Genomic DNA, 12,920 nt, shown 5'->3' with positions numbered 1-12,920 from the left:
CTGATGATCCCCAGCATATATATGACTAAGACTGGGGATCTGTAGAGGTAATGAAGCTACTAACAAACATGTTTTGTTTTTGCCACACAACCTGGCTGGCTGAGGAAAGAAATTGACTCTAATTGCCACTGAACTGCAGACAGCCTCACAGTTTCTATGCATAAGGCATGAAGCTAACTTTTTCATCTCACAGATACCAAGGACACCAATCTTGGGTTAAGGTTCTTAAATAAGTTTCACCCAACAGTTCAAAGGTGAGTTTAATCAAAAACCACAAGACACACATGATATTCCACCTAGACATTGGAGAGTGAGGCACATCTGATTGGTAATATAAGAAACTGAACTGTCTGCTGGACCTTTTGAACATTTGAATGTTTTTAAAAGGGGGTGATAGCTTTCATAGCAGAAACTGAGCCTTATCTCTCTTCAAAATGGAAAAGAAGAAAGGGGCTGTTAGGATTAACATGTTTACTATTGGTTCAATCTCAAGAGACTCCACTTGCCATCATAGATCTTGCACAGAGAGCATTTTCTAGCCTGAACAATGCACTTGGCAAATTTTCTCTAAAACATGCCCGGGTGGATAAATCATTTTAGATGAGCCAAACATAAAGTTGGTGAATCCCTGGGTTGTTGTGTGGGAGAAATCCCCTGCGATGCAACAGAAGGTCCCTCTTCTGAGGCCATATCCTGGGCTTGTCTGACAGCAGGCCAGAATTTGGATACCTGAACCCTGATGATTGGGGTCATAGAGTGGCTTTCAAAGTGAGCTTAGCAATGGAGGTCTGTAACCTTTTTAAGTGTGTGTGTGTGTGATTTGAATTTTTACTGTAGCTTAGAATTTGGTTCAGTCATATTGCTACAATGTCTGCAGTTTGGCTGTTTATAGTGATGTCTAACACTAGAGCATCATGCCACAGACATGTAGCATGTTGTCCTACCCAGCCACATTATCCTGATACCAGGCTGACAAGTCCTAACACTAATCTCTTAATGCTGAGCACCAAACAAGGCTGCTGCTAGTACCATTTTTAAAAAAATAGAAGTCTCTGGCATGACTTGGCAAGGGTTTGAACCCGTGACCTCCTGCATCTGAGGTGGATGCTTTAACCACTGGGCAACTGGAGTGGCTAACCTTTTTAAGAATTTGGGGGATATTCCTGAACAAATGAAAGACACATTCAAACAGATAATCCCACTTCAGAGAAAAAGTGTTGACTGTCCAGGTTCTCTGATCAAATTGTTGGAATGGTGGGTAGATTCTTCTGTGGGAACCAAATCTGCTGTGGAGTACATGGTTCCCAGAAGGAAAAAATATAGATAAGCTGATAACAATGTATGGGCTTTTAGTACCTCCCATACATTCAAGTTTCTGTTTACTCTGTCCCATGGGACATGGACTAATCCTTTATTCATGAGGAAATTCATCCCCACAAAATCTTGTGATAGAACCAACAACAATTTATAAAGGTTGGGAAAATGTCTCAGTCTAGTAGTCACAAATGCGAACCGGATCTTGTCTGAGAGACTTTAACTCACCATAAAAATACTGGTGACCTTAAGTGTGTGGCATTTACTACTCCCATCACTTGGGTAAAACTTCTGGATGTGAAGGCTTGCTGCATGGCAAAATTCAAAACTGGAAAACTTCACTGAACAAACAAAACTGGAGGTACTTTGCATGAGAAGAAAATATAGTCATGTAAAAGTACACATCCTGAAGGCTGATGGAGACTGTCAAGTAACTGGGTCATACAACATTCTTGACCTAGGCTGTGGTCTCCTTCTTGCAGGATTCCTCCTGCAGATATATACAAGGCAGATCAACTAGATAAAAATTTTCACTTTGTTTGGGAACCAGGAAAACCTGGGAGTAGAAAGGTGAAGACAAGTAACTGAACACCCACTCTACTGCACTCGATCTTCTGCAGAAGGAAGTCCATCTCTTTCTTTAATTACATCAGATTTGAATCTAGATTCACTTGTAGTTCCTTAAATTTCAGAACCAAAGCCATGATCCTGTTTTATGGTAGAGAGGACCACCCCATCATATTTTGCTTGACCAAGCTTCCAAAACAAGGGATGGTCTATTACCTATTGGAACCAAAAGGTGAGAGACATGCTGTAGACCTTCCTTACTCTTCCTTAGGATGGGAGAATGGCCTGCCCAGTGAGTTGTGGCCAGAGACTAGCAGTTGTTCATCGGATCTTCGTGGAGGGAATTGAGAGAGTGATGATCCTACTCACTGGGGGGGGGGAGAGGACATGTCACTCACAATTCACTTGTTTATTTCCTCCAATGAGACTGATTCATCTCTGAATACACTGTCAAATCCTCCTCTGATACCCAAGGTACTCAGTGATAGAAAACATTTAAAGTTCCAGTGATTAATAGTAAGGCACCTTTTAAATTCATCTGTTTTTAGTGAAATCCTGGACCTCATCTGATTAGAGACAATAGAAAGGACAAAACTGGTAAATGCTATGCAGGTAGTTGGTTGTTACAAGTTTCTTCTGTGTCCCATTTACCAACAATTTTTCTCTTAAAAACTGGTGTAAAAGAAAAACTCTATTAAATAAAAACAGTCTTCTATACCAATATCATACATGACAATGTTCATGGAATGTAATTTAAAATGTCATTACCGTTCTTTACTGCCCAGAGAGTCAATATTCAATATAAATTAAAACAACAACAAAACTCATGTTTCAATGACAATAATATCCACAGAATTCTGACAGAATATAACTGATACTATTCTTTAAAGACTATATATAAAATACAGATGTCTACAACTGAACACAGTTTAGTTGTTGTTGTTGTAGGGTTTAATGCCATTTTCAGCACTTGATAGGCTATACATGGTGGCCAGTATTAATGATGGAGGAAGAACCTGGGAAAACCCTTGAAAGAACCACTGATCCACGAGAAGCTACTGGCAAGCTTTTTCACATACCCAGTACCACACTGGCTGAATCTGAGACTTGAACCCACGCAGACAGAGGTGAGATAGCAGTGATCCATAAGGGATAGTGCTTTAGACCACTCGGCCACTTGAGGCCCCTGAACACAGTTTACTACAAATAATGATAAATTCTGCATATATGATATATACAAAATGTAAAAACTGGAGATTCATATCCAAACAGAATGTAAGAAAATTGGGCCACAAAGGAATCATACAAATATAGGGTGACTATATAGATACCAGAAGTCCAGAAAATGAATTTCAATAAATCATAAAAGAACAAAGTAACAATTTTAAACAAGAGATTTTGCTACTAAGGGATAAATCATTTAATGGGAAATAGGCCTTTGTTTTCTTTTAAACAAGGATATTTCTTTCCTTTTAAAACAAGATAATTTTTGCATCTTAAGTAATATAATGGATACATCAGATTTGTGATGCCTACTCCCAGAAACAAACAATTTTCATTATGGCAAGATAACTATGATTCATTACATATATTCAGACTTTCATCAATATATTCAGAGATGAACATGTACTTTTTCTTAGAAAATCCTAAACTGAAATGTGAACTCTTCAACAGATCTCCAAACTTAGTTACTTCCAACAAAATTTCATCTAGCTGCATAACCAAAACAGACAGAATAATATCATACACATGCTGCATTTACAAGTGAAGAACTTTCAGATACTGCAGCACCCTGTACATCAGAAAAGTTGTCAAAAAGAAATCAAGAAAAGTAAAACTGCATTCAATACTAAACTTTCCTTTTCTCAAAACTCTACTTTCCATAATCATGCTTTCAGATTAAATGACCCTGTAAACAATTATGTTGTATGATCAGATTAGTTCTTAGCTAATTGTGTTACCCTCATTAAATAAGGTCATTATTATTTTTATTATTGATTCAAAAAGTGAACTGACATCTTCTTCTCTAGTCTTACTTTTAGACAAAGTTTATCTTTTTAACTTAAGGCTTCTTAACTTAAGGCTAAAATGTGACTTTTGATAATAATTAAAGATAGAGATATATTTGTGAATTAGGCATTTCAGGCTTGAGGTTTTATCAAATCACTCTTTGATTTTAAATGACAACGGCATATAATCCAAGACTAGTTAAATAAAATTCAGATAAAACATATGGCCTCCAGAGCAGTGACAAACCCAACCAATTAGATGGATTGATCACCTCATTACAATATTTGGATTTTGCTCATTACTGAATTGTCTGAGAGTCTGATGATATAAACCCATATTCCAAGTTTGATTGAAATCAGTTAAGAAATTATGTACTCTAGATTGGTAAGAAGCAACTGGTTAATCATGACATGTAACAGATGTATTCTCCCTTGGTCATTTGCTTAAGTGAGCTAAAATAACAAGAAGTCCTTGTAAAACAAAACTTACCTTCTTCCTCCCTCCTTGGTGTCACACAGCATATGCAGAAGCACCAACCAAAACTGACAGAGTCCATAGTCTTGCAGTTGTCTGGCCAACCACATGTATATTTTTTGCGACAAGGAAGGCATCCTCCACAACGTTCCCCTTTATGATAGCCACAGAAACATTTCCCCCTTTTGCTGCCAGATTTACAGAAGAAGAAACTGCAACATCCTCTCTTTATGAAATACCAGGTCACATAGAAAAAATTGCTTTCTTTATAGTGATCAAAAATCCTGCAGCATTTGCAGCAATCCAGACATCCACAGCAGAAGAAGATCAGGAAGATGACTATGACAGCCACACCAACTATGCAGGGGGGAAGTATTTTGGGGAGGGGAGATGGAGCTGAAAAAAAGAGTTATCTTAATTCATGATATGAATGAGTAACTGTATGTAGCCATAGCTGTACCATTTTAGGTTCAGGCATGCAAAATATGTATCAGTTGTATCAGCTGATCATGGGTGTCCACAGGAGTTTTTCTGGGGGAAGGGAAAGCCACAATTAGAGGGACAAAAATATATTTGCACGTAAATCGAATTTTCTAATATTAACCATAGCAGATCAAGATCATGAAGATGAGTAATGTGATCAAAAGAATGAGTAACCATAGTAGATATAGATCACTTGTAATATACATGTGTTTATATCACTATGTGAAGGAGTAAAATTGTGTACTAATTAGATTCAGGCATGTAAAATATGTCACAATAGCACAGTGGTCTCATATCATGACTAAAGCCTTTAACATGAAGGAAATAGTGAACATTCTAATGATCAGCAATATTTATAATGCCTTCTTCTTCATTACATAATTGCAACATACAGTGTGTGTGTGTGTGATCTGAATTTTTAATGTAGCTTTAACAATTTTTCAGTCATATTGCTACAATATCTGCAGTGTGACAGTTTATAGTGATGTCTAGCACTGGGGCATCATGCCGCAGACATACAGCATGATGTCCCACCCAGTCACATTATCCTGGCACCAGGCCGACCAGTCTTAACACTGACCTCTTAATGATGAGTGCCAAGCAAGGCAGCTGAAAGTACCATATTTGTAAGCCTTTGTTATGACTGGGCCGGGGATCAAACCCATGGATTCCCACATCTGAGGCAGATGCTCTAAACACTAGGCCACAGGAGTGGTTGCAACATAAAGTTAATTTAGATGTCTTAATGCCCAAGTGACCATGATTTCCTGCTGTTATTTCCAATAGGTAAGACCTATGGGTCCAGGTCTGATGTGTTGACCCTTGGGTTATTGACTAAATATGACAGTTCTCATATAGGCAAGACAAACAATTTAATAGTTACTTCAAATCTACATAAAATTCAACCTTATACTCCAAGCCCAACCCATGGGGGCAAGATTGAAATTCCAAAAGTGATGGCACAATCTACACTCATGGGATAATCACTAATCCGAGTTCAATTTATTTCTATGAATTGCAGGAGAAAAATGCATTCTGTAACTACATTTTTTATCGTGAGGGTTTTTAATGGTAAGGTAAAGCAAAGACCCAGCTTAAAGTCAAGAAATGTCCACCAATATTTGCATATTTGAAGGTGTGCGGTGTGCATCTGTGTGACACATCTAATAATTATTTCTCTTTATGAAGCATATTTAATTAACTATGTTTAGATATTTTTCTTAATGTTTTGATGTGAATATTTTGGACTGGATTGGAAAACAATCGTAATATGGAACACACTGTATGTTTTTCTTTGTCTGACATTTCAATGACATTATAATGACATTCTAGTAGTTTCTATTTATGCTGGTGAGACAGGAAATGCTAGCATAATCTGGGTATACAATCAAGGCAGGCTTATGCAGTATTTGTCTTACTGGCCACGTATAAACTATTCACTTTACTACTGGCCATGTATATACTATATGCAGATCAATTTGAATGTGCATTATTCCCTGGGACAGTAGTAGTTATCATATGCACTGACCACTGCTAACATGTTGCTCAGTGGTAGTAATGCTGACTTGAATTTAGTTTCTATTTAGAAATGATGTTTTTATTGTCACAAATGATATCTGACTTTGAGTGATGCATGTCATTACTTGAGTGTTAGATTTTTGAAGGTCCTAAAGGTGAAAAAATGTGAACACTTATTGCTGTTACGAAGCATATATTTTGACTGAAGACAATCAGCCACATACACTGAAGACTGTAAGCCAGAACCAAGTGTGTATTTTGATTAAACTGTGAAGACTAAGCCGGAAACAAATGTGTAATTTGACTGACATAATGGAGATGGAATGAAGAATGTGTTTTAACTGATACACTGAAGAATGTAAGCCAAAATCAAACATGCATTTTGACTGATACACCATGGACTGCAAGTCAAAATCAACATGCATTTTGAGTGATACACTGAGGACTATGAGTCAAAATCAAACAAGCATTTTGACTGCTACATCATGGACTGCAAGTCAAAATCAACATGCATTTTGAGTGATACACTGAGGACTATGAGTCAAAATCAACATGCATTTTGAGTGATACACTGAGGACTATTGATACACAGATGACAGTATGCCAGGAACAAATGTGTAATTTGACTGTTATGATGGAAATAGAATGAACAATATCTTTTGACTGATTGTAAGCTAGAATGAAACATGTATTTACTGATACACTGACTGTATGCCAGAACCAGGCATGTATTTTGATAGATATACTGAAGACTTTAAGCCAAAGCACAACATGCATTTTACTTATACAATGAAGACTGTATGCCAGAACCAGGCATGTGTTTTGACTATCATACACTGAAGACCTGAAGCCACAATGAAAGATATATACAATGTATTGACTGATACATGGAAAACAGTAAGACAAAACCAACATTTATTTTACTGATACACTGAGGACTGTAAGCCAAAACCAAGGTGGCAATCTACATTTATTCCAAGGTTTATCTCACTGGTTATACTGGCTATTTAGAAAAGACCAAGAATATCTTAGGTAATATTAAAAGAACTTTAAATTCTCTTTATTTTGTTGAATATTTGATGGGTGTAATTTGGATTATTATACAGTATACAGCCTGAACTAAAATCAGATGTACACCTATAAAAAATTGCTAGCTCCATCTGGCCATTTTCACTTCCTAAACTTCAGAGGTAAGTTGTTAAAAAAAGAGCTTATTGTTTTACATTTTATTTTGCATTCATTGCACATTCAGTAGCTGTTTTTTTTCTATTCTGGCAAAATTTGTTTTTCCTAATTCAATAAATTGCTAAAGATAGTTTTATGCATATCAATATTGTGTGTTAATTTTCATGATTCTACATTGAAATGGTGATTTACTAAATAACATTAAATAGTAATGTCCTTTATAGTTGTAGGTTTGTATGATAAGGTCATTCTTGTGAAAACTTTCATAGTTTCCAAGACAGTGAGATGTACTTTTAATTGTTGAGGCGTTCAGCACAGGTCATGGGATTCTCCTAAGTGAAATCCAGCTGACCTAATTTCTGACTGGCAGGCTGCTAAAGTTCTTGATCTTCTTAATAGTTAAAGTGATCTGAAGATGTTAAGTTGAGCCTCATTCTACTTTCTGTACTGCATCTCAGTTTTTGAAACAAGGCATGATTAACTGGAAAGTATTTATTCCTAGCATGAACATCAGTCCTAAAAGAGACTAATTGTGATCTTTGAGTGTAATTATTTATTTATTTCAATTATTCATTGGATTTACAAAATGCTCGATTTTCAGCTTTAGTAGCTCCTTAGGATTTATTGTGAATTCATTTAAATAAATTTTGGATGAAATAATTTTGACACATTATGAATAATGGCACATTAGCACAATAGAGTGAACTTCATTCAGATTACCACTGGAACTCATCTGTGTTATTCAGTACTTTTGACTTGTGATAGAATTTGACTATTTAGAATTTCAGTCACCATTCAAAAGTTAGTTTTTAATTCTTCACTTTCTATTTTCATGAAAAAACTATATTTCCAGTTTTACAAAACTTGTTTGTATTCACTCTAGTATGTACTTAGTTTAAGACTATAAAGTCATTACAGTTGTGTACTTTAGACTAACTCAGGCTGATTTTTTTGAGCACATGGGAGCAGCAATTTGGTTAGCTGTGTGCTTAGAATATGTACAATTTCAAGCAGTACAATATCCAAAGAAATTTCAGCTAGAGTAAATGAAATTAACATATTGTTATGCCAACATTCTTTGCATTATGCATGTTGCAAATGCATGCAACTTCACCTTCCACCAGCCACTTTCTCAAAAGTTCATAATATCTGTAGAGTGCCCCGATATAGACCAGATATGTATAATTATTGTATGATTTTAATCTGGTTGTATAGCTGAAACGTTTAAGTCACAAGGATCAAAACAGCCCTCTGAATAAGTGTCATGTTTTTCCCCCCACAAAGCAGTATTCATTAGCAACAAATTCATACACAAATCCACCACCCCTGCTGTGAAAAGTGTGCTTTTTAAAAAATGCACTTTGCATTTTTGCAACATAACACCCAGTGTCATGCTGAAAGACAGAAACATTAAACTTACCACAATTATTCCTGAAATGTCGCTAATAAATTTTAGAGTTTGAAAAGGATGGAACTGATCAGGTCCATGGAGGTCAAAGGTCAAAATGTTTGCTTATTCTTTTAGCTGTAGTGAATTTGCTTCATCTTCATTTATTTATTAATTTCATTACAAATGAATGAAAAGAAACATTTCACATTTTTTGTTCACTTAATGAAACAGTTTCAAATTAAAATGACTTTACCCCCCCCCGTTCCAAGATTTAATTTCCTCATAATTTCCCCACTGCACACTCAATACTGCCATCAATTTTTAATTTCATTGCAAATAAATAAAAAGAAATGTATTCACTATATATTTCTTTTACTTATTGCAACAGTTTTAAATTTAAGTTGACTCTATTCCTATATTCGAAGACTTCTAATTTCCCCATAATTAAGGTCACTACTCACACAAACATGCATCATGGCAAATTATGTAAGCAAGAGCAAAATATGCAAAATTAGCTTATTTTTGTGCATAACATCAATGTTAATTTACCACTTTCTTGAGAACATTATACATAATATGAAAATATGTAAACGAAATTGTCATATTTGTTTTATGGTGACACTCTAGTTTCTTATTTTGCAACAGATTAGAATTTTAAAGAAAACTGAATTTTCCTGGGTCTTTTAACTGGTTATACTGGCTATTTAAAAAAAGACATTTTTAAAAAGCTTTAAATTCCCTCTATTTTGGTGAGTGACTGATGATGTAATTAGAGTTACAGAATATGCAGCTTTACCTTGTTTGAGAAGTACACGTATAAAAAAGCTGCTGATAACATTTTTACATTATTCTGTAATTCATTCATTACACTTTCACACGCTGGTATCATCTACTCTGGCAAAATTATTTTTCCATATTATAATGACTGCTAATGACAGTGTACTAATTCAGGTTGATTTTTTACCACATGGGAGCAGCCATTTTTGGTTAGCAGTGTGCTTAGATCAGGTACAATTTTCAGAAGTACAATATTCAAAGAAATTTCAGCCACAGTACATGAAAGTACCATATAGGTATGCCACCATTCTCTCCATTGTGCATGTTGCAAATGCACACAACTTCACCTTACACCTGCCACTCTCTGAGAAATTCATAATATCTGTATACACACCCCCCCATGTATTTTTGACAGATATACTGAAATCTGCACATCAGAACCAAATATGCATTTGATACACTGAGGACTATTTCAGTCATTCAAGTTTTAATCTAACGATAAAATATAGACAAACAAATGCCATTAAAAAGTTTCTTGTAAGGTACATATATTAAAAGTACACACACTGTAATTAATTTCAATATTACAACAGTGAGATGAATAGATGTGAAAGTTGATACAACACATACTGCCATACCTATAAATCCTGGACCATTGGTAACCAAAGTTACAACAGAGAAATGAATATAAGTGTATGCAGAAAGTTTGTGTTACAAATGTCAACATACCTGCTGATTCAGGAGTACTTGCTACATATGTATAGTTGTGAATAAGTTAATGCTATGTTATGGAATTTAAAATTAATGATGGATATAATCATTGTTAGAATCATTCTTTAAGACTGCTTAAAATTCTTTAAAATGCATTGATCTCACTGAAGGATTTAGCTCAGACGTAAATACTATCCGTCAATCATGGCTATTTACCAAAATGCATACTGCTAACTTAGAACAAAAAGAAATTTTTTTTACAAGATATTAATTCTTTGGCAAATAAGAAGAAAACTTCAGCAAAAACTAAATCAAGTAATAAGAAAATGGTAGTTCAGTTTGATCCAAATCTTGAGTCAGCACAGGAAGTCAGAATATTATCATGGTTTTACTTGAAAACTGACAATTTGTTTATAATTCTGAAAATCTTTTAATTTTAACATTCATTGCCATCTTCATACTTTTTTACATACATACATCCATACATACATACATACATACATATATTCATACACACATACATTCACACACATGCATATATATATAAACACACACATACATACATATATAAACACATACATACATACATACATACATAGATGACCGCTCTGGTGGCCTAGTGGTTACAGCATCCACCTCAGATGCAGTAGGTCATGGGTTTGACCTCTGGCTGAGTCATACCAAAGACTTACAAAAATGGTACTAACAGCTGCCTCTCTTAATTTGCACTCAGCATAAAGAGGTTAGTGTTAGGACTGGTCGGCCTGGTGTCAGGATAATGTGATTGGGTGGAACATCATGCTACATGTCTGCAGCATGATTCCCCAGTGCTAGACATCACTATAAACTGTCACAGTGCAGACATTGTATGACGGGTGATTTTTTTTTTAAAACTATGTTAAAAATCCAGATCACAGATACGCACAAATACATGCATACATACATACATACATTCATACATACATATATGGATGCATTCATACATGCATACATACATACATACATACATGTCCATTCAATTACATTATGATCCATTTTCATGCACTTTACATGTGTTTATAGACTAAATGCTGGATGCCTCTGGTAGATTGCAATTATGTGACCATCTCTCAAAAGTACTTTCAATCATGTTCTTCGACAGGTTTTACTATATTAGATTATCAGGGGTTTAAAATTGTCTCCATATTTGAATGATATATGTAGCATGACTGAGTAATGCATGGCATTATTTGAATGATACGTAGTATGACTGAGCAATGCATGGCATTATTTAAATGATATCTGTAGTATGACTGTGTAATGCATGGCATTATTTGAATGATATATGTAGCATGACTGTGTAATGCATAGCATTATTTGAATGATATCTGTAGTATGACTGTGTAATGCATGACATTATTTGAATGATATATGTTGTATGACTGTAATGCATGGCAGTATTTGAATGATATATGTAGCATGACTGTAATGAATAGCATTATTTGAATGATATCTGTAGTATGACTGTAATGCATGGCATTATTTGAATGATATATGAAGAAAGACTGTGTAATGCATGGCATTATTTGAATGATATCTGTAGTGTGACTGTGTAATGCATGGCATTATTTGAATGATATCTGTTGGATGACTGTAATGCATGGCAGTATTTGAATGATATCTGTAGTATGAATAATGCATGGCATTATTTAAATGATATCTATAGTATGACTGTAATGCATGGCAGTATTTGAATGATATCTGTAGTATGACTGAGCAATGCATGGCATTATTTCAATGATATCTGTAGTATGACTGTGTAATGCATGACATTATTTGAATGATATCTGTAGTATGACTGAGCAATGCATGGCATTATTTGAATGATATCTGAAGTAAGACTGAGCAATGCATGCCATTATTTGAATGATATCTGTAGTGTGACTGAGTAATGCATAGCATTATTTGAAACATATACGTAGTATGACTGAGCAATGCATGGCATTATTTAAATGATATCTGTAGCATGACTGTTTAATGCATGGCATTATTTGAATGATATATGTAGTATGACTGTGCAATGCATGGCATTATTTGAATGATATCTGTAGTATGACTGAGTAATGCATGACATTGTTTGAATGATATATGTAGTATGACTGAGCAATGCATGGCATTATTTGAATGATATATGTAGCATGACTGAGCAATGCATGGCATTATTTAAATGATATCTGTAGTATGACTGTGTAATGCATGGCATTATTTGAATGATATATGTAGTATGACTGTGTAATGCATGGCATTATTTGAATGATATCTGTAGTATGACTGTGTAATGCATGGCATTATTTGAATGATATATGTACTATGACTGAGTAATGCATGGCATTATTTGAATAATATATGTAGCATGACTGTGTAATGCATAGCATTATTTGAATGCTATCTGTAGTATGACTGTGTAATGCATGGCATTATTTGAATGATATATGTAGTATGACTGAGCAAT

General features: G+C 34.9%; 1 protein-coding gene across 3 annotated transcripts in view; it reads right to left on the bottom strand.

Moving 5' to 3' along the window:
* LOC149772838 (uncharacterized) overlaps positions 1-12,920 on the bottom strand; it is a 134,669-nt gene that overhangs the window by 20,244 nt on the left and 101,505 nt on the right. For all 3 annotated transcript variants that reach the window (XR_016417581.1, XR_016417580.1, XM_089947225.1), the window contains exon 4: positions 4,381-4,761. Coding sequence is in view for 1 of the 3 variants with exons in the window: in XM_089947225.1 (XP_089803351.1) it covers positions 4,381-4,761 (381 nt within the window). In the remaining 2 variants the exon portion in view is untranslated. The remainder of the gene's footprint in view (positions 1-4,380; positions 4,762-12,920) is intronic.

The sequence above is a fragment of the Sinohyriopsis cumingii genome, unplaced genomic scaffold, assembly GCF_028554795.1.
Source record: "Sinohyriopsis cumingii isolate HCF-2022 unplaced genomic scaffold, ASM2855479v2 utg001110l, whole genome shotgun sequence".
Taxonomy (NCBI): Eukaryota; Metazoa; Mollusca; class Bivalvia; order Unionida; family Unionidae; genus Sinohyriopsis; species Sinohyriopsis cumingii.
Note: the sequence above shows the minus strand (reverse complement) of the source record. Positions and strands in the feature narration are given on the sequence as shown.